The sequence below is a fragment of the Sorex fumeus genome, unplaced genomic scaffold (genome assembly GCF_029834395.1).
Source record: "Sorex fumeus unplaced genomic scaffold, SorFum_2.1 ptg000317l, whole genome shotgun sequence".
In the NCBI taxonomy this organism is placed as follows: Eukaryota; Metazoa; Chordata; class Mammalia; order Eulipotyphla; family Soricidae; genus Sorex; species Sorex fumeus.
The window spans coordinates 137,050-160,000 of record NW_026606374.1 but is presented as its reverse complement, the minus strand read 5'-3'; the positions used below and the strand labels follow the sequence as shown (position 1 = coordinate 160,000).

The 22,951-nt window shown below is 53.2% G+C and overlaps 1 protein-coding gene across 1 annotated transcript in view; it reads right to left on the bottom strand.

Annotated features, from left to right (window-relative positions):
• NIBAN1 (niban apoptosis regulator 1) overlaps nt 1-12,278 on the bottom strand; it is a 55,987-nt gene extending 43,709 nt beyond the window's left edge. The window contains exon 1 of the mRNA XM_056109598.1: nt 12,199-12,278. Coding sequence (XP_055965573.1) covers nt 12,199-12,253 — 55 coding nt within the window. The 5' untranslated portion in view covers nt 12,254-12,278. The remainder of the gene's footprint in view (nt 1-12,198) is intronic.
• Nucleotides 12,279-22,951: the final 10,673 nt, after the last annotated feature.

The window sequence follows — 22,951 nt, the reverse complement described above, 5'->3', positions numbered from 1 at the left end:
GAATCCTTGATAGTGAAATCTTAATTATCAATTTGTGGGGGGCAGGGGGGTTCAGGGCCACACCTAGCAGTGCTCACGGCTGACTTCTGGCTCTGTGCTCAGGAACCCCACCTGGTGGGACTCGGGGGACCCTATGCGGTGCCAGGGGTGGGCCCACGTCATGACGGGAAAGGAGGGTACCCATGTAGCTCTCTGGACTTCACATTAAAATTTTCTTTTCTTTTTTAATTTTTCTTTTTGGGCCACACCCGGCGATGCTCAGGGCTGATTCCCGGCTCTGCACTCAGGAATCACTCCTGGCGGTGCTCGGGGGACCCTATGGGTTGCTGGGGATTGAACCCGGGTTGGCTGCGTGCCAGGCCAATGCCCTACCCGCTGTGCTATCGCTCCAGCCCCTCACATTATTATTTTTATTATTTTTCATTATTATTATTATTTTTGGGTCCCACTGGCGATGCTCAGGTGTTACTCCTGGCTCTGCACTCAGGACTCACTCCTTGCGGTGCTCGGGGGGACCCTATGGGATGCTGGGGATCGAACCCGGGTCGGCCGCATGCCAGGGCCAACGCCCTCCCCGCTGTGCTATTGCCCCAACCCCCTCCACTGAACTTTTCAAACAAGGCGTGTGCCCCAGATATCTCTGAACCTACGCTGAATAAGAAAAAGATGCACAGGCCCATGTAGGAGGGGCCGCGAATGGGCTTCCAGAACCAGGAGCATTTTTCAGCCTCTGGAGGAGGCAACGCTACTTCGTCTGCGGGCGACCAGGAGCCTCTGACCTCATGGGAACGGGGCTGGGGGTGCCCTGAGCCCGCACAGGAAACCAGGAGGAGAGCCAGGCAGATGCCCGGTCCATGGGGCAGTCACGGAATTGACAAAAGGTGAGGTTGGAGCAACAGCACAGCGGGGAGGGTGTTGGCCTGGCACATGGCTGACCCGGGTTCGATCCCCGGCATTCCCTAGGGTCCCCCAAGCACCGCCAGGAGTGATTCCTGAGTGCAGAGCCAGGAGTCAGCCCTGAGCATCGCCAGGTGGGACCCAAGAAGCAAAATAGCAGTAATAATAATAATGATAATAATATCTGGTCCATTACACAGTTCAGCACCTTGATCAATATCTGGTCCATCCATAGGGGCTGGAGCGATAGCACAGCGGAGAGGGCGTTGGCCTGCCACGCAGCCGACCCGGGTTCGATCCCCGGCATCCCCTAGGGTCCCCTGAGCACCGCCAGGAGGGATTCCTGAGTGCAGAGCCGGGAGTCAGCCCTGAGCATCGCCGGGTGAGGCCTGAATTGCCAAACATAAATAAATAATCCACTATACAATTACTGATGGTTTCACTGACGTGTTCATGTCAAACATGATGGCAAAGAAACTGGTGGGGGGGGGGGTGCAAGGAGGGGACAGAGGTGTCTTGGGAGCAGAGGGCCCTGGACGGATGGAAGGGGTGGCGGTCACCCACACCCAGAGAGCTGAGGCCGACCGCACCCTGACTTTTCATGACTGCAAACCGATGACAAAACACTCAAATGAAAGTTAATAATAAAAAAACAAAAGTACAGGGTCAGAGAGAGAGAGAGAAGGGATGGCAGGGAAGGTGCTGGCCTGGCGCCCGGCTGGCCAGGGTTCGATCCCCGCCACCATGTCGGATCCCCTGAACACTTGCCAGGAGTGATTCCTGAGCACAGCTCGGTGTGGCCCAGGAAGCAGAAGAAAGAGGAAAAAAAAAGAAGAAGGAAATCAAAGAAATAAATAAGCTAATTAAAGAAGACGCCTAACGTGGTGGCCAGTTGGTAACGGACAAAGTAGGATAGCTCCGATGGAGTAATTGGTGAATTCTCGAAAGATCTTGGATGTAGGATCTAATGAGGCCTAATTACAGCTTGACTGTGTCCCGGCAAATTATAATGCTCTTGATCTGCCCAGGCATTCTGTGTAAATGATGCACCATGAATTAAGAGTCGGGACCGGGCTGGAGCAAGAGCACAGTGGGGAGGGCATCTGCCTTGCACGCGGCCGACCCGGGTTCAATCCCCGGCATCCCCTAGGGTCCCCCGAGCACCGCCAGGAGGGATTCCTGAGTGCAGAGCCGGGAGTCAGCCCTGAGCATCGCCGGGTGGGACCCCAAAAAAAAGAAAAAAAAATAGTTCAGGACCAATGGGTGAGAGCAGTAATCATGGGCAGTGTTGGGGAGTGATTATTTCTTTTTTTTTTTTTTTTTTGCTTTTTGGGTCACACCCATCGATGCACAGGGGTTACTCCTGGCTCATGCACTCAGGAATTACCCCTGGCGGTGCTCAGGGGACCATATGGGATGCTGGGAATCGAACCCGGGTTGGCCGCGTGCAAGGCAAACGCCCTCCCCGCTGTGCTATCTCTCCAACCCCGGGAAGTGATTATTTCATCAGAGGATACTATCCCTGTTAGCAGAGACCCACTGGGGTGCCTGATGGTCCCCTAAAACTCACCAGGTGCAAACCCTGAGCACGGAACTAGGAGTAAGCCCTGCACACTACTGGTGTGACCCAGAAATCAAAACCGAAATGGAAATGATCGATTAACTTCAATCAACCGAATCTGGTGTGACCAGCATGCGGGGTTGGGTTTGGTTTTAGGTGTTTCAGGGAAGCTGGAAGCCAGTAGGGCTCACCTGGCAGTGCTCAGGAGGGCATACAGCACTGGGAACGGAGCCCAACCACACCCTCCGCCCCTCACGCTCTTTCTCTCCAGTCCAACTTTGTCCAGTTATTGTGTCTTGCTAAGCCTTGGATGAATTTCAACTTCTGGATTAAGCTATTTGTAATCGCTAAATTCACCAAAACAATTCACGCCCCCGCCCCTGAAAATCGCTCAGTGATTTAAAATAAAGATAAAGGCCAGAGAGGTAGGGTAGTGGGCAGGACACCCAGCCGGCCTGGGTTCAAACGATCCCCGGCATCCCATAAGGTCCCCCGAGCACGCCAGGGGTGATCCCTGAGTTTAGAGTCGGGAGTCAGCCCTGAGCATCGCCAGGTGGGATGCCCCCAACAAACAAAAATAAACTAAAATGAGGATAAACAGTCCAAAGATTTACAAAAACTATCATTTGCTAACGAATACACATAACTGTTTTTGTTTTGTTTTGTTTTGTTTTTAGCTCATTTAAAGTTGCTCAAGCATCAGGAGAGGGACCGATATAGAATGATGGCATTTATTTGTGGGATATAAAAAAGTATGACACTAATACCCAAGGCCAGGGAAAACGCGCCAGGGGGACTGGTCAGTGGTGGGTCAGAGGTGTGGGGGAGGGAGGGCAGGTAGGACGGAGGAGGGTCCGTTATGACAACACTCTTGGAAATGGTCACTCTGGACGAGAGCTGAGTCTTCAGAGTAGGGAAGGGGATAGACAGGATGACTTTGCAGCATCTGTGACGCAAACCATGATGCCTACAGTGAGAGAGAGAGAGAGAGAGAGAGAGAGAGAGAGAGAGAGAGAGAAAGGAGAGAGCGAGGAGAGGGCCTGCCATAGAGGCAGGCAGGGGTGTGGGGTGCCTTGACGGGGTGGGAGGGACCCCGGGGACCCTGGTGCTGGGACATTACCCTGGTGGAGGGATGGGTGTTGGAACATTGTCTGACTGAAACCCAACCATGAACAATTTTGCTCTCTCTCACGGTGATTCGATTTTTAAAAAATAAAAACAAAAATGATTAAGATACTCAAGAGTCTGTTGAACACACATCAAGTTTTCATTGCTCGGACAGGCCTGGCATTGCCAGGGCCCCCCTGGCAGCCCGGGACTTCCTAGGAGACATTGACCCGCGTTCCACGGAGGCGCCCAGCGTTGGCGGGGCCGTGGGTTCTGCTCCCACACAGAAGTTACCATTTTGGGTTAAGAACGGGCATCGCAGCTGACACAAGTCTCGGTCATGCTGGAAAATTCCTCTTCGCTCTTAAGTTTAAACAGTGCGTTTCAGCGAATGTCACCAGTGTAATCCTCTCCGCTGAAACCAGTTCAAATATTTAGACCTTAGATACCGTTGCTAATAAAATATCTCCTCAGCCTAACTCTCAGGCATGCCTGGACTCTTGGGGTAGTTACTCCGGGCATATTTCTCTCACTCCATCAGCAGCACTTCCATCCAAATTCGGAGACCCCCCCCCCCCATCCTTCCGGACTAACCACACAACTGCCACGAGCAGTAGGTGAACCCCAGAGATGAGGAGACGTTTTTGGTCCCGGAGAGCGGCAGGAGTTGGCTAACAGAGATATTCGGGACCTTGTTCATATGAAGAGATTCGAGAGTGAATGGTCCTCTGTTTTCCAAATCGGTTGATCTAATAACGCGATCTAATAACGTTCCGTTACACTTTCAACCAGAAGGAGAGTTATTCCCTGCGAGAGTAGCAAGAGTTCAAAGTGCTAGAAAGAAGTTATGGTCTATAGACAGCGGAATACTACGCAGCTCTAAAAAAATGGGGGACACACGCGTGCAATTTGCCGCAACATGGATGGAACTGGCTGCGTGAATTCAGAAGAGGGAAAAGTACAACAGATACAGAATCATCTCTCACCAGTAGGACTTCAAGATACACAGCGAGGTAGCAACAAGGGGTCAATGGCAACACAACAGAAGAACTGGGCTCTGCAACTGGATTGGGCGGTGGTGCGAGGAAGGAGCATTGGGGATCTTGGAGGGAGGAGGTGGGCACACAGGTGAAGGGTGTGGTGTTGAAACTGTGCGTAAGAAACCATCACTGGAGCTAGAGAAAGTGCAGTGGGCAGGGCATACGCCTTGCCCACAGCTGAACCGGGTTTGATTCCCAGCACCCCAAAGGGTCCCTCTTACCCACCAGGAGTGAGGCGTAGACACAGACCCAGGAGTAAACCCTGGTCGAGCTCAGGGAACCTTCTGGGTGCGAGGGGTTGGGTTTTCCGCACACAGGGCAAGCACCCCACGCCTTGTGCAACCTCTCCGGTCTCGGGAGAGTGGTCACAAGGAAAGACTATTGTGTCGAAGGAACTATGGTAGAACCAGGGGTATACCAGGGACCCCCTGCCCCGGCCCCTGGCCTTCCCTGCGAAGGGCCGAGAATATCTGGGCTTGGTTCAGTCTGTGACACCAGCCAACGCAGAGCGGTGCAATGATGCTGAGCTTTTAGAGGTGAAAGTCCGAAGAAGCTTCTAGAAGCTTCTAGAAGCCCTCTGGCAAACCCTGACCAACTATCTGAAAGGTCGGTCCAGCACACGCTGGAGAGACCCGTGTCCAAAGGCCACGCAGAGAGAGCGTGATGCGGGCACAGGGGAGTCTGGCTGCCCCCCGGCCCACAGACCCACAGGGGAGGGGGCCAGGCTGAGCCGGAACCAGGAGGCCAGGGCTGAGCTGCGTGCTAGTCACAGGGGATGGGGGGGTGCGTGATCTCCGGGGATGGTGGGTGCGCGGCAAGACAAGGGGAAGGGCAGCTGCTCTGAAGAGCCAGAGGGGGGCTAGGATTCCACTCTGGGAAGGGGGCACATGGAAGGTTCCAGAACATCTGCCATGGCCGAGTCACGGGATTCTAGGATTCTGCTCTGGGAATGGGACACATGGAAAGTTCCAGAACATCTGCCATGGACGAGCCACAGGATTCTAGGATTCTACTCTGGGAATGGGGCACATGGAAGGTTCCAGAATGTCTGCTATGAAGGAATCCAAGGCACTAGGATTCCGCGCTGGGAATGTAGCACATGGAAGATTCCAGAATATCTGCCATGGACGAGCCACAGGATTCTAGGATTCGACTCTGGGAATGGGGTACCTGGAAGGTTCCAGAACATCTACTGTGGATGAGTCACGGGGTTCTAAGATTCTTCTCTGGGAATGGGGCATATGGAAGGTTCCAGAACATCTGCCCTGGCTGAGTCACAGGATTCTAGGATTTTGCTCTGGGAAGTGAGCACGTGGAAGGTTCTGGAATGTCTGCTGTGGAAGAATCAAAGGCACTAGGGTTCCGCTCTGGGAAGGGGGCACATGGAAGTTCCAGAATGTCTACTGTGGAAGAGTCAAAGGATTCTAGGATTCTGCTCTAGGAATGGGGTACCTGGAAGGTTCTGGAACATCTACTGTGAATGAGTCACAGGGTTCTAAGATTCTTCTCTGGGAATGGGGCCCATGGAAGGTTCCAGAACATCTGCCATGGACGAGTCACAGGATTCTAGAATTCCGCTCTGAGAATGGGGCACATGGAAGGTTCCAGAACAGCGGCTCAGACTCTGATTCTGACCTCTGGGGGCTCCTGGGAGACCTCCCACCCAGTTCACGCACTTCACTCTGGATTCACTAAGCTCTGCCTTGGTTCTGTGGGTTTCCGGAACCTCTGTTTCATTTTTAAGTGAAAATGGTTTTAGAAAAGAGAGAAACAGCTACAGATTCTGGCAACGCCTCATTCACCCTTTCCCCCAAATTCCTCCAGGCTTCCTCCAAAATCACCTCCAGACGGGGAATTTAATATTGGAAAAACTTTTTTTGAATCCTATAGGGATCAACAGCCAACGTTTGGGGGATCAACCCTCTGCCTGCAAGATTTAGACCGACGGTTTTCCTGTCTGAACTCTTCCATCTCTCTTTGAGACGAGCAAAGGCCTGTGGAAAGGGGCGTTTTCCCCAAGCTGGCTCGTGTCTCCTGGTTGGCAGCAAGCTCCCAGCTTCTTTGCCAGATGATTTTTCCAGGCCCAAAAAAAAAAAAATTTAGGGGGCTGGAGCGAGAGCACAGCGGGGAGGGCATTAGCCTGGCACGCGGCCGACCCGGGTTCGATCCCCGGCATCCCCTAGGGTCCCCTGAGCACCGCCAGGAGGGATTCCTGAGTGCAGAGCCGGGAGTCAGCCCTGAGCATCGCCGGGTGGGACCCAAAAAGCCAAATTAATTAAATAATTTTCTATTTTTTTGCATTTGGGGGGTTCTGTTTGGTGGTTGTTTGTGTGTGCTGGTTTGGGAACGGGGAGAATTTGACCCCTGACGTCCGATGTTTAACCAAAGCAGGGGTCAGAGCGGTTTCGCTGCCCAGCACTGAACAACTGAGCACAGAGCCAGGAGTAAGCCCTGAGCACCACGAGGATGAACCCCTCAGCAAACCCCACAAAATAACAACAGCAATAATAATAATAATAATAAAAGGAACAGACTAGCAAATGAAGTATGCACCTTCATCATTTCCTTTCTCCTCTATTTCCCGCCTCACAATGCAAATTGTTGGACGGCCCTTTTCTTCCTTTGCGGGGGAGGAGCGTTGGATTTGGGGGTCAAACCCAGCAGCGCTCAGGACTGACTTCCGGCTCTGTGCTCAGGGCTCATCCCTGGCGTGGTTTGAGGTACACTAGGAGGTGTTGGGGATTGAACCCAGGCCCCTCCTACGTGCAAATCATGTGCTCAACTCAACCTATTGAATTCTCTCTCCAACCCAGGTACTTCTTCTTCTTTTTTTTTTTTTTGCTTTTTTGGGTCCCACCCCGCGATGCTCAGGGCTGACTCCTGGCTCTGCACTCAGGAATCACTTCTGGCGGTGCTAGGGGATCCTAGGGGATGCCGGGGATCGAACCCGGGTCGGCCACGTGCAAGGAAAACGCCCTCCAGGCTGGTCTATGGCTCCAGACCTCCTCCATTCCTTCCTTCCTTCCTTTCTTTCTTTTTTTAAAAAAATTTTTTTTTGCTTTTTGGGTCCCACCCGGCGATGCTCAGGGCTGACTCCTGGCTCTGCAGTCAGGAATCACTCCTGGGGTGTTCGGGGAACCCTATGGGATGCCGGGGATTGAACCCGGGTTGGGTGCATGCAAGGCAAACACCCTACCCCCGATGTACCTTCCCTGTGCATCACCAGGTGGGACCCGCCCCCCCCCAAAAAAAGAGTGATCACTGAGCACAGACTTAGGAGCAAGCCCTGAGCATCGCCGGGTGTGATCCCCCACAAGAAAAAAAATAAAGCAATAATTTATCCAGGTGCATGCCGGTGGCTCTGAGCCCCCCATCACTGATGGCCTCAGGATGAGCCCCTCGGAGCACTGGTGTCCGGGAGACAGAGGCACTGGGGACCCCTTTCTCCGTCTGTGTTCACGCCCTTTTTGGGGATTTCCGGACACGCTCAGCCTTGCACGTTTCACCCAGGATCCCGGTAACTTCACCCGGATGCCGGGAGAAATGTGAGAAACTTCCCCAGCGGGAAAGACACGTTCCTAGTAAGCCGAAACGAGGTTCTTCTTGCCTCTTACTGGAAAGGAGCTTCAAGAAGCTGCTGGAATCAGGTGGGGTGAGGAAGGATATTTTCACGGAGGCTGGCAGCTCCCAGGCCCCGGGTATCTCCAGAGCCTGGTCCCCCGAAACCCCCTTAAGCCTCCGTGGCAGAACCGATTTGGAACTTCCTGACCCTCTGATGAAATTGCAGGGAGAGTTTTCACAGGGTTTTTTTTTTCTTTTCCCAATTTTGAGTATCAAGGGGGACCAGGTACTAGCACAGCGGGGAGGGTGTTTGCATTGCCAGAGGCTAACCCGGGTTCAATTCCCAGTCCCAAAATTCCATAGAGCCCCCATGAGCCCCTCCAAGAGTGATCCCTTAAGTGCAGAGTCCAGAGCTTTGCCAGGTGTGGACAAAAAAGCAAATAAATAAATAAATAAATATTATTATTTAGGAATAAGTCAATGGTCATTTTCAAACAGAACCCAAAGTCTGGTTTTGTCATTAAGTTTCTTGAATCTCTCCCAACTTGGAGCAAAGCCAAGGTATCCCCCCTGAAGAAAGGATGGTTAAATTGAGGTGAACATTATTTAAATGTTAGCACAGCGGTAGGGCATTTGACTTGCACACAGCCAGCCTGGCCGAGCCAGGTTCAATTCCTCTGCCCCTCTCAGAGAGCCTGGCAAGCTACCGAGAGTATTCAATATGCCAAACACAGTAACAAGAAGTCTCACAATGGAGACGTTACTGGGCCCGCTCGAGCAAATTGATGAACAACGGGAGGACAGACAGATTGGTTTTCTCATTCAAGAAAATCCTTGCAATGAAGAGTTACAAATATCCTTGCCCTTGAAATTGGTGACATCGGCCAGTTTGATTGATTGATTGATTGGTTGATTGGCTGGATTTGGGGCCATACCCAGCTCTGCTCAGAGCTTCCTCCCTGGCTCAGGAATCGGGGACTTTATGGGACGCCAAGAACCGACTAGAGCTCGGCCGCATGCCAGGCCATCACCTTCCCCTCCAAGCTCCCCTGCCAGTCCTCAACTTTCTTCATTAATAGAAAATACAGAGAAAGTCAAGTGAAGTTTCGAAGCAGCTTCGAGAAACAATCCCGAGAGTTGACTCCGCCGTATACAGCAAGAAAGCGCTAGTCTGGGGCTGGAGCAATAGCACAATGGGGAGGGCATTTGCCTGGCACACGGCCGACCCGGGTTCGATCCCCGGCATCCCATAGGGTCCCCCGAGCACCGCCAGGAGTGAGTCCCGAGTGCAGAGCCAGGAGTAACCCCTGAGCATCACGGGGTGTGACTCAAAAAGAAAAAAAAAACAGTGCTTCTTCTAAATGAATGGAGAACATCGTGCTGAGTGAAATGAGTCAGAAGGAGAGGGACAGAGAATGACACATTCCTTTGAGGGATATAAAAAATAAATATAGTCACTGTCACTGTCCTCCCATTGTTCGTCGGTTTTCTCGAGCGGGCCCAGTAACGTCTCCATTGTGAGACTTTGTTGTTGCTGTGTTTGGCAGTAAAGAACAATATCCATGGCCAGGGAAAACAGGGGCCAGGAGGACTGGTCAGCGGTTGGAACTGACCACAAGTGTGGGGGGGGCGGAGGGTGGGTGAGAGAGAGAAGGGACCAGGGTGACCATAATAGCTGGGAAGGGTCACGCTGGACAAGAGCTGAGGGTTACAAGTAGGTAAAGGCAGATTCTGGATAAGCTTTCAGTATCAATATTGCAAACCAATACCCAAAAGGAGAGAGAGACAGAGAGAGAGAGACAGAGACAGAGACAGAGAAACAGAGAGACATAAAGAGAGACAGAGACAGAGAGAGACAGGGAAACAGAGAGAGACAGAGAGAGACAGAGAAACAGAGAGACATAAAGAGAGGCAGAGACAGAGAGACAGAGAGACAGAGAGAGACAGAGAGACAGAGAGAAACAGAGAGACAGAGAGAGAGACAGAGAGAGAGAGACAGAGAGAGAGAAAGAGAGAGAGAAGAAAAGCACCTTCCATAGAGGTGGGGGGGTGATGGGAGAGACCCTGGGGACCCTGGTGCTGGGAAACGTGCCCTGGTGGAGGGACGGGGGTTGGGACCCTGTAGGACTAAAACCCAACCATGAACAGCTCTGTCAGGGTCTATCTCACAGTGATTCAATAAAAAAGTTTTTTTTTTTAAAGTGCTGCTGATTCAGACCCTGAGTAATCCAGGGGTGCAGCTACTCAAACAAACATAGAGAATATGAACTTTTTCCTTTTTGGGTTCCACCCGGGGGTGCTCAGGGCTGACTCCTGGCTCTGCGCTCAGGAATCACTCCTGGCAGTGCTCTGGGGACCCTAGGGGATGCGGGGATTGAACCCGGGTCGGCCACGTGCAAGGTCAAGCCCCAGATCAAACTATTTATCACGGTAATCCTCCCCTGTACAAAATAGAAAATAAAGCTTGAGGTTGGGAGCTTTTTTCTTTTTTGCTTTTTGGGTCCCACCCGGCGATGCTCAGGGGTTCCTCCTGGCTCTGCGCTCAGGAATCACTCCTGGCGGTGCTCGGGGGACCCTCTGGGATGCTGGGGACCGAACCAACGCCCTCCCCGCTGTGCTATCACTCCGGAGGGTCTCCCCCTTTCCAGTTCTTCAACTTGTGCCCTCGCCTTCCCCTCCGGCATGCAGTTTGGGACTATTTATGGTCTTGGGGGCTCTGGTGTTGAATCCCGGAGCTCGTCAAGCAGCAGGAAGGCAGCCTGTGAACTTCATTCGCTCATGTCCCAACAATTCACAGGGCTGAGCATTCCCACCCTCTTGCCTGCTCCGGCACGGGCTCTCTGGCTGTGGCTCCCCGGAGGGAGACCTCCCTCGCCTGGTTTTCTGTCTGGAGGTCCTGGAGACCATTAACTCTTCTCCGTGTGGAACAAAAACGCCCGAGACGACCGTGAGGCAGAATAGAGAGGGTGTGTGTGTGTGGGGGGGGGGGGGGCTTCCTACAAACTAACCCACTGAAGTCTGCAAGCCAGGGGGAGGGCGTCCCCATGGGCTGGACGGGCATGTGACCCTCTTGTGGTCCCTAATTCATAGCCCCCCTTTGACCTGCTGCCCCCCCCAAGGTGCCAAGTTCTCCGAGCAGAGACACCCAGGACAGGATGCGGGTGCAGAGATGCTTTGACTAATGGGATTAAGTCACTTTCCTGAGATCAGTCTTCTTTCCTTTTTTTTTGAGTTTCGGGGGCGGGCCACCACCAGCAGGGCCTGCTGTTCCTTGGGGAGGGCGGGGTGGGGTCCACTCCTGGTGATGCTCTGGGCCCAGGGCAGCGGCCAGGGCTCCCCCCAATCCCCCACCGCACCCACCCACCCGTGGGGCCCTGCGGTCCCTGCCCCCGGGTCCTGCAGAACCGATTAGGCCGCTGGGGATGGGCATCCTGCCTTCTCATGCGCGCGTCCCAGGTGGTCCCTGCACACAAAAGGATCGGAAGGGTGCCAGCCCGCGGTTCTGGGGGTGGGGGGAGGGAGGAGAAAAAGAGGAAAAAAGGAGGAGAAAAAGAGGGATAAACAGGAGAAAAAAGAGAGGAAAAAAGGAGGCGATAAAAGCGCCAGAAAGCGAAGCCAGGAGCGCTCTGAGCGCGCCTCCTTGGCACAGTTCGGGTCCCGAGCCCAGGAAAGCGTTTCGGAAAAGTTGGGAAAGCGTTTCCAAAGCGTTTCCAAGCCCCCGACCAGCAACTGCAAGGCGCGGAGACGCACGGTCAGGATTTCCCGCCGTGGGGGCTTTGGATTTGGCTCGGCAGCTCCGAGTCACCCCCCGGGGCCCCGCGCCCCGCGTTTCTCCCCGCGCCCTCGGGAGCGACCGTTAACGGCACCCGCCGCCCTCCCCTTCCTGGAGACCCCCCCTGCCCGGGGAGGGCGGGGACACCCGGGGGTCCCGGGGACGTTCCCCCCTCCCCAATCCTCCCCGGCACCTGCACCCAGGAAGGGGCGCGCAGGGCGCAGGGCGCGCAGAGGGTCTGGGGCGCGCCCCCCGCCTACCTCGGATGTAGGCGCATCTGCCCTCGTCCAGCTGGCTGGAGGCGGAGCCCCCCATAGTGCCGGCTCTGGGGTCCGACGGCTCCGGGGCGCAGGGCGCACTTCCCCCGCCGGGCGCCGCCCCGAGCCTCCGCCCTCGCTGCGTCCCGGGGCGCGGCCTCCCCGCCCTCCCCGGCCAGCGCGGTTGGGGTGCAGGGGGCAGGGTTAGGGCTTGAAAGTGGGGGCAGGCCGGGCTCTGGGCTCAGGGCTCACTCCTGGCTCTGTGCTCAGGGCTGACTCCCGGCTCTGTGCTCGGGATTGACTCCCGACTCTGTGCTCAGGGTTGACTCCCGGCTCTGTGCTCAGGGATGACTCCAGGCTCAGTGCTCAGGGCTCACTCCCGGCTCTGTGCTCGGGGCTGACTCCTGGCTCTGTGCTCAGGACTGACTCCAGGCTCAGTGCTCAGGGCTCACTCCCAGCTCAGTGCTCAGGGCTGACTCCTGGCTCTGCGCTCGGGGCTTACTCCCGGCTCTGTGCTCAGTGCTCACTCCCGTCAGGACACAGGGCCCCTCTGTGGTTGGGGGCTTTAACAGGGTCCCTGTGCAAGGCCCTGTGTGTCTCCCCACTGCACGGGCTCTCCAGCCCTGGTATGTGCCATTTCCCGTCCCTCCCCCATGGATGTGGAAACTTCTCCCCATTGAAGCTTCTTCTTGTATTTTATTTCTCTCTCGTGGGTCTCCGGGGCCCCTGCGGTGCTGGGGGTGGAATCGGGGCTTCCCCTCTAGAGCCCGCTGTGCCCTGAGCTGCCTCTCTGACCCCTTTTCTTCGTGGAAACCATCTGCTCTTGCTACAAGAGCGGGGATCTGGGTTCCATTCCCCAATCGAGTTCTAGTGTCTAAAGCATCGAGTCCAGAATCAGTCCTGCTACCCACAAGACAATTTCTTCTCCTAAACCCCCCTCATGGGCGTGTTCCAAAGTAATGAGCTTTTTTTGGGGGGGGGGGGAGTGGTCCCACCCGGCGATGCTCAGGGCTGACTCTGGGCTCTGCACTCAGGAATCACTTCTGGCGGTGCTCGGGGGACCCTAGGGGATGTCAGGGATCGAACCCGGGTCGGCCGTGTGCAAGGCCAATGCCCTACCCACTGTACTATTGCTCCAGCCTTTCTTCTTCTCTTTCTTTCTTTCTTTCTTTCTTTCTTTCTTTCTTTCTTTCTTTCTTTTGCTTTTTGGGTCCCACCCAGCGATGCTCAAGGCTGACTCCTGGCTCTGCGCTCAGGAATCACTCCTGGCGGTGCTCGGGGGACCCTAGGGGATGCCGGGGATCGAACCCGGGTCGGCTATGTGCAAGGCAAACACCCTCCCCGCTGTGCTATTGCTCCAGCCTTTCTTTTCTTTCTTTCTTTCTTTCTTTCTTTCTTTCTTTCTTTCTTTCTTTCTTTCTTTCTTTCTTTCATGCTCAGGGCTTCCTCCAGGCTCTGCACTCAGGAATCCCTCCTGGCGGTGCTCAGGGGACCCTATGGGATGCCGGGGATCGAACCTGGGTCAGCAGCGTTCAAGGCAAACGCCCTCCCCGCGGTGCTATTGCTCCAGCTTTTCTTCTCTTTCTTTCTTTCTTTCTTTCTTTCTTTCTTTCTTTCTTTCTTTCTTTCTTTCTTTCATGCTCAGGGCTTCCTCCAGGCTCTGCACTCAGGAATCACTCCTGGCGGTGCTCAGGGGACCCTAGGGGATGCCGGAGATCGAACCCGGGTCGGCTATGTGCAAGGCAAACGCCCTCCCCGCTGTGCTATCGCTCCAGCCCCCAAAGTAATGAGCTTTGACTACGAGTCATCAACTGTACGAGGGTCTGGGGCGAAACACCACATGGCCCCGTGGAGAACCTTCCAGAAGCCCGGCCATCACACGGGGGCACGTGCCATCAGACGGGTGCATGGGTGGGAAGGTGAGAGCGGGGAGTGTCAGCCACTTTGGGAGTGACAGTGAGGGACTCTGGGCGGGGGTATTTATGGCGTTCAGGTCTCCTCTGTAACCAGCACTCAAATGTCCCATTGGGAAACTTTCCATCGGGATAAAACCAGATCCGAGATTCCTGCTGGTGGCATTTCCCAGGGACCAGTGGCCGCGCGATGTCCACTCACCATCTGGCCAACAGCCGAGACGCTCGTGCCGCTCCAAGCCCTCGCCCTGGGCCTTCCGTGCTCCGGGTGCCGGATCTTTTCCCCCCGCCTGTGGGTTTGGGGAATTGAAAGAGTCTCACTATTGTCCCAAGTTCTGCTTTCGCTTTAATTGGAAGTTTTAATGAGAAAGATGAGTCACTTTCCCCGGATCCTCAGAGGATCTACTCTGAGAACGGGTTGTTCTCACCCTTCTCCGATTTTCTATTGATTCTTTATGGTTTGGGAAGAGTTGCCTTTTTAATTTTTTTTTAAACTGTTTTAAAGACATTCACCTTTGACTTGGAGGTGGGTGGAGAACTCTCCTTACATGTGTGAGGAGGCAAGGGAGGAAGGAGGGAAGGAAGGAAGGAGGAAGGAAGGAAAGAAGGAAGGAAGGAGGGAGGGAGGGAGGGAGGGAGGGAGGGAGGGAGGGAGGAAGGAAGGAAGGAAGGAACGAAGGGAGGAAGGAAGGAAAAAGAAGGGAAAGAAAGAATGAAGAACATACATCACAAACAAAACACATTTTAATCCTGACTCTGTGCTCAGGGTTGACTTGCATTCTTTAATTCTTCTGACAAAGCATCTACTTGCGCAAGTGAAAGGACACATCCTTCTCAATGCAGAGGTGTTCTCTGTTACCATTTCCCATCTAGATTGCAGTTGCCCCTGGAATAAAGTCCTACGACGAATGGTCTTCTTTAAGCATTAAAATCTAGCACAGCGGGGAGGGCGTTGGCCTGGTATGTGACCGACCCGGGTTCGATCCCCAGCATCCCATAGGATCCCTTGAGCACCGCCAGGAGGGATTCCTGAGTGCAGAGCCGGGAGTCAGCCCTGAGCATCGCCAGGTGGGACCCCCCCAAAAAAAAAAATCTAGGGCAGGAGAGAAAGAACTGTGTCTAAGGTGCCTCCTTGCATGTGGCTGACCCAGGTTCGATCCCCGGCATCCCATAGGGTCCCCAAGCACCTCAGGGAGTGATCCCTGAGTGCAGAGCCAGGAGAAAACTGTAAACACCACCTGGTGTGGCCCACAAATCTAAATAATAATAATAGTGATAATGGGTCCGATGATGAGTCAGACCTAGCTCTGGGGGGTACATACTTTGCATGTCTGAGGGGCCTTGGAGACTGTCCCAAGTACCAAAATAGCCCATTTTTATTTGGGGGTTGGGGGGTTACTCTGCTCTCTGCTTGGGCTCTTGACCATATTGGTGATTGTCGGCCGGGCCAATCCCAGGCAGTGGCAGAGATGCCCAGACCGACCTTGGGAAGTTACAATGTGCTGCTAATTCTCTCTCCAGCCTCTAAAACAATATTTGACAAAAAAAGACTTTTGTTCCTTGGGCCCCAAGGGGTTTTGGTCAGGGAACTGGTCAAATGAGAGTCGTACGTTTTCCAGACCTTGTCGGGCGTGGAGGGACCCCTAGGCCCCTCAAACACCTTCACCCAGACCAGTAGGAGCTGAGCACTAAAGGGAGTGGACTGATAGCACAGTGGGGAGGGCATTGGCCTTGCATGCTGCCAATCAGGGTTCAATCCCCGGCATCCCCTAGGGCCACTGAGCACCGCCAGGAGTGATCCCTGAGTGCAGAGCCGGGAGTCAGCCCTGAGCATCGCCAGGTGGGACCCAAAAAGCCAAATAATAATAATAATAATAATAATAAACAATAATAAAGAGGGAAGGGTTCCAGAGCAATAGCACAGCAGGGAGGGCATTTGCCTTGCACGCGGCCAACCCGGGTTCGATCCCCAGCATCCCATAGGGTCCCCCGAGCACCGCCAGGAGTGATTCCTGAGCGCAGAGCCAGGAGTCAGCCCTGAGCATCGCCGGGTGGGACCCAAAGAGCAAAATAAAACAAAACAAAATGAAACAAACAAACAAGAAAAGAGTATGCATACTAAGGTATGCCGGCTTCTGGAAGCCACCACGGGGTTCGGGAATGTGGTGCTCTTCAAGCCTGTGCTCTTCAAGCCTGACAAAGACCAGAGGCGCACAGCTGCCCTCTGGGACGTCACCAGGACAGGTTCTGCCTCGGACAACAGGTTCTGAGGGTTTCTGCAGCCTAACCCCGAGAACCCAAAGGGAATAGCGCCACCAGCTGGACACCAGAGGTACTGCCACGGAGCAAGGGCGTCCGTGGGTCACCATCTAAGGCGTCTGCCTGGACTCAGGTGATGAGGAAGAGGAGGATGGTGATGACTAACTTTGGACCACACCTGGAGATGCTCAGAGCTTACCCTTGGCTCAGGGAGAACACCAGGCAGGGCGCAGTGCACCCCCATGAGATGCCGGGGACCGAACCTGGGTCGGCTGCGTGCACGGCAAGTGGCTGGGCTATCTCTCTGCCCCAGGTTCTTTCAAGAGTCGTTTAAATTTGCCCATCGTTTCTTTCAAGGCTTTCTTGCGAGCATAAGAATAGATTTTCGGGGCTGGAGCGATAGCACAGCGGGTAGGGTATTTGCCTTGCATGCAGCCGACCTGGGTTTGATCCCCAGCATCCCATATGGTCCCCCGAGCACCGCCAGGGGTAATTCCTGAGTGCATGAGCCAGGAGTAACCCCTGTGCATCGATGGGTGTGACCCAAAAAGCAAAAAAAAAAATAGATTTTTTCCAGAAGAATAGATTTTTAAATTTCTCGCAAGGGGCGAAATCTACATGATGCAAAGAGCGTATCCCAACAGCTTCTGACACCTTTTTTTTTTTTAATTTTTAAAATTTAAATTTAATTTAAATTTATCACTCCAGGGGCTAGAGTGATAGCACAGTGGTAGGGCATTTGCCTTGTACGCGACCGACCCGGTCAACCTGAGTTCAATTCCTCCGCCCCTCTCGGAGAGCCCGTCAAGCTACCAAGAGTATCTCGCCCGCATGGCAAAGCCTGGCAAGTTCCCCGTGACATATTCGGTATGCCAAACAAGTCTCACAATGTCACAATGAGAGGACAGTGATAGTGAGATAATCTTTGGCTTTTTGGGGTTATGTCCTCCGATGCCCAGGGTTGACTCCTGGCTCTGTGCTCAGGGTTGACTCCTGGCTCTGTGCTCAGGGCTGACTCCCGGCTCTGTGCTCAGTAATATATATGTACATATTAATTAATATATGTAATATATATTTCTTAATATATACTTACATATTACTTAATATTGTTTAATAAATATTACTTAATATATACTTAATGGGCTGGAGCAATAGCACAGAGGGTAGGGCGTTTGCCTTGCACGCAGCCAACACGGCCAACCCGAGTTCGATTCCTCAGCCCCGGAGAGACTGGCAAGCTACCAAGAGTATCCCGCCCGCACGGCAAAGCCTGGCAAGCTCCCCGTGACGTATTCGATATGCCAAACACAGTAACAACAAGTCTCACAATGTTACTGGGCCCGCTCGAGCAAATTGATGAACAATGAGAGGACAGTGACAGTGAGATAATCTTTGGCTTTTTGGGGTCACACCTGGTGATGCTCAGGGCTGACTCCTGGTTTTGCATTCAGGAATCACTCCTGGCGGTGCTCGGGGGACCCATGGGATGCCGGGGATCAAACCCGGGTCGGCCGCGTGCCAGGCCAACGCCCTCCCCGCTGTGCATCCTTCTGGCCCCCATTCCCAATTCCTTTAAGATGACAGACAGGAAGGTTCTGGTAGTGCTGCCTTTGTGGGGGAGGGCGGGGCGCTGGGGTCAGCTCGGGGGACTAAAGCAGCTGCCTTGCAGCTGTGAGATCAAGGACTGGGTTCTTCCCGGCGCCTCTGGGGGTGTCCAGCTTGATCCTGACGGCTGAGCCTGCAGCTCCAGGGGCACCGCACCCAGGAACGTTCACACGACTAACAACAGCCCAGGCGGACACCCAGAGTGCCTGATCAACAGCACTGGCTCCGGGTGACTCAGGTGGGTACCAAAAACTGACCCCCCTCCCCCGCCCCACCCCTTGCCAGTCTTGCCATTTATAAAGGGCAAAGGCCGAGGCTGGAGGCCGGGAAAGCTCTTGCCTCGCACGCGGTGGACCCAGGTTCGATTCCCAGCACCACCAGGAGTGATTCCTGAGTGAAGTCAGGAGAGAGCCCTGAGCACCACCCGGAGGGGCCCCAAAACCAAACCAAATGAACAGAAATGTACAAGTACCGAGGGCCTGAGCAATAGCACAACTGGAAGGGCATTTGCCCTTGCGGACCCGGGTTCGATCCCCAGCATCCCATAGGCTCCCCCGAGCACCACCAAAAGTGATTTCTGAGTGCAGAGCCAGGAGGAACCCCATAGCACTGCCGGGTGTGACCCCTAAAAGAAAAAAAATAAGTAAAAATACAAGCACCACAACCAGGCGTTTATGTACCTAAACCCTTGTTACCACACACACAAAACAATGAGGAGGGGGAAAAAAATAACAACCCAAACTTCAAGTGAATTTTATTTTTTTTTTTTTGCTTTTTGGGTCACACCTGGCGATGCTCAGGGGTTCCTCCTGGCTCATGCACTCAGGAATCACTCCTGGAGGTGCTCGGGGGACGCTATGGGATGCCGGGAATTGAACCCGGGTTGGCCACGTGCAAGGCAAATGGCCTACCCGTTGTGCTATCGCTCCAGCCCCTAAACTTCAAGTGATTTTAACGCAATTATAATCTAACGTTGAGTTATGATTAGCTCACAGCAAAAAGGATAGTTTTTTTTGGGGGGGTGGGCTGGGGCACTAGTACAGCAGGGAGGGCGTTGGCCTTGCACACGCCGACCCGGGTTCAATTCCCGGCATCCCACAGGGTCCCCCAAGCACCGCCGGGGGTGATCCCTGAGCGCAGAGCCAGGAGTCAGCCCTGGGCATCGCCGGCTGGGACCAAAAAATGCAAAAAAAAAAACCTAAACAAAAACTACTCTGGCCCAGAGGAATAGGGAGATCAGTGCAGGGGGGAGGGCGTTTGCCTGATATGCCACCGACCCGGGTTCGATCCCCAGCATCCCATAGGGTCCCCTGGGCACCACCAGGAGTGATTCCTGAGTGCAGAGCCAAGAGGAACCCCTGAGCACTGCTGGGTGGGACCCAAAAGGCCAAAATAATAATAATAATAATAATAATAATAGTTATGGGACTGGACAGATAGTCCAGCAGGGAGGGCGTAGGCCTGGCACGCGGCCGATCCAGGTTCAAATCCCGGCATCCCACAGGGTCCTCCGAGCACCCCCAGGAGTGATCCCTAAGCGCAGAGCCAGGAGTCAGCCCTGAGCACCACCGGGCGTGTTAACGAAACAAAAAAGAAACCCCAAACGCAGCTCGTTTTGAAAGAAGAGGGAGGAGAAAGAGTGACCGACCATGGGAGCAGGCGGGCCTCAAAAATCCATTACGTCTCTTATTTTTGTTGTTTTCCAGATGGGGCCTGTTAGTTTCTCCCTGGGGGTTTTTCTCTGTCACGGGAAACGGAGGGTTTTCTCTGCCTGGAACCAACCGACTGCAAGAAGCGATTCATGAGCTGCTGCTGGACACTTGTCCCCACGGGGAGGCCCTGATTGAAAGCAAAGCATTCTCCGCTGACGTCTCATTAGCTGAAGGCCGGCTCTCCCACTCCCAGAAAAACAATAAATCCTCCTCATTTTTGTTGGTTAAGCAAGTCGGGATTGGATTTCTGTCCTCCTTCCGCGCCGAAAGCATTTTGACCAAGGAGGCTTTAAAGACGGCGCCAGGCCGCGAGAGCAAACCGTTTCTAACTGGACCGGTCCCGTCCCGTAATTGATTGGAGCCTGTCTTAAGCAAACACGGCTTGCTCTGAGTGATTTGCAGCCCGTGCCAACAAGCGGCACTTAGCACGATATATAACAATTTTCTTCTCTTTCCTTCCTCGTTCTTCACTCTCGAGGGCCGGGTTTTGAAAGTGATTTATTTCCACGCGGGACATTTGATTAATTACGGGCTCTGCACACACACTCATTTTCAATTCAAACCGAAAAGCAGCTCGCTCCCAGGCTGCCAAGACAATCCACGCCGCCTGACCTGAATATATACAAATACAGTACTCCCATTTAGTTCCTTGAGAAAAAAAATTGGATTCATCGGATTCAAATGTTTAGCTCAATTTTGCAGCGATTAAATAAGGAAGCAAGGCAGAAAGGCAGAGTTTGGATAAGAGCAGAATACAACTGGCAGAAATTTTGTAGACTTAATGACTATATTTAAATTGTTTTTAATTTTTAAAAAGTAGTTGACAACATCTGATGAAATTTAATATTTGAACACCAGTCCCACCTCCATGACACCTTCCCACCACCATATTTCAGATGTTTCCATCCTGAACGCCACCCCCTGCCCCAATAGCAGAACCGAAGTAATTTATTTTGTATTGTTTGTTATGAATGAATGGCTGAAAATGCTCCGTGAAAGTTTTCCTTAGAGGAAAGAGTATGAAGATTGTTGTATTTCACCCAAGGGCCCTTAAACCCTTCTACAAGAGATCACTAACATGTTATTAAAGGTTGAGCCTTGTGTGCATATGTGTGTGTGTGTGTGCGTGTGTGTGTGTGTGTATAAATATATTTCCCTCTAAGATTGGATGCCTTCTACTTTATTTTATTTTATTTTTTGCTTTTTGGGTCACACCTGGCAATGCACAGGGGTTCCTCCTGTCTTTGCACTCAGGAATTACCCCTGGCGATGCTCAGGGGACCATATGGGATGTTGGGAATCAAACCCAGGTCGGCCGCGTGCAAGGCAAGCGCCCTCCCCGCTGTGCTATTGCTCCAGTTGGATTAATAATTTAAAAGCAAGACAAGGTGACTAAAACTCCAGAATTTATTTATTTATTTATTTAGTTTGCTTTTTGGGTCCCACCCGGCGATGCTCAGGGGTTACTCCTGGCTCTGCACTCAGGAATCACTCCTGGCAGTGCTCAGGGGACCCTATGGGATGCTGGGAATCGAACCCGGGTCAGCCCCATGCAAGGCAAACGCCCTCCCCGCTGTGCTGTCTCTCCAGCCTCAGGATGCCTTCCACTTTAAACCCCATCAAATGTGGTGCAGTATCTTGGAATATGGGTTGGTGTAAGGGATGAGATGTAGGGCTGAGCCTCCTCCAGGAATATGTTTCCTCGTGGGTGAGGCTCGCCCAAGTGTGTGGAGAGCGGCCATGAGCGGCGGTTGAGTTCTGGAGGTTTCTGCTCCCTAGGGCAGGGAGAGGCCTCACCCGCCCTGCCTCCCTGACGCCCCAATGAAACAACGGCTACATTTTTATATGGTTCTTATTAAAGTCAGGGCCACATAAATTATGTCACTTAATTCTAAAATGTGTGAGAATTGATAAACATTCGAGCAATTATAGACCTTTCTGCAGGGGCATGGGGGACGGTTGGGTCTTGCTCTGCAGTGCTCGGGGCTACTCTTGGTTCTGTGCTCAGTGCTCAGGGGAGCAAGCTGAGGTCAGCCACACGCAAGGCGAGCCCCTTCACTCTTACATGATCTCTCCAGCCTGAGTGGGGATCAGTTTAATTAAGAGGCAACCCAGGCGAGATAAAACTCAGTGATCTGAGGACACGATCCCCAAATAGCAGAAAATCACCCAGCGAGTAAGCACTGTGGCCCCCAGATCTGAGTTTCTGTGTTTTGAGACTCTAATCTCTTCTTTTTTGGGGGGGGTCTATTGGAAGGGCTGGAGCGATAGCACAGTGGGTAGGACGTTTGCCTTGCACGCAACCAACACGGTCAACCCGAGTTCGATTCCTCAGCCCTGGAGAGACTGGCAAACTACTGAGAGTATCTCGCCTGCACTGCAAAGCCTGGCAAGCTCCCCATGACATATTCGATATGCCAAACACAGTAACAAGTCTTACAATGTTACTGGGCCCGCTCGAGCAAATTGATGAACAATGGGAGGACAGTGACAGTGACAGTCTTTTGGAAACGGCAGGGCTGCGGGAAACTGTTGTCTGGGCCACACCCTGCCCCCGGGCCTAGGGTCACCCCCAAGATGCTGCAGTCAAGGCACTAGGGTCTCTGGCCCTAACTCTGCCAGAGCATCCCAGATCATTAAGTCTGATATATATATAGATATATATATATATCTATATATATATGTAAAGGTAAAGGCCCTCCCGTTGATCGTCGATTTGCTCGAGCGGGCCCAGTAACGTCTTCATTGGAGACTTTGTTGTTACTGTGTCTGGCATATCGAATACTCTCGGTAGCTTGCCGGGCTCTCCGAGAGGGGCGGAGGAATCGAACTCGGGTCGGCCATGTTGGCCGCTTGTAAGGCGAGCACCCTACCCGCTGTGCTATCGCTCCAGCCATATATATATATATATATATATATATATATATATATATCTCAGGCATGTGGGTCCCAGGGCTGAGGTCTCCAAGCCTATTCGGATTGGGACTGGGCCTTCTCCACCCAGACCCCCCTCATCTTCCAGTAAGTAGGCATCACACCCACCAGCTGCTGCCAGCGCCAGGTTGTTCCCATCAACGGCCAAGATGCAGAGACTATAAAACCCGGAAGTGCGTGCCTGCATTTGTGGCCGCACAACATCTTATTATCTTATTTTTTCCTTTGGAGAAACTGGCAGGCTACCAAAAGTATCCTGCCGCATGGCAGAGTCTGGCAAACTCCCCGTGGCATACCCAATATGCCAAATACCAGTAACAATGATGGGTCTCA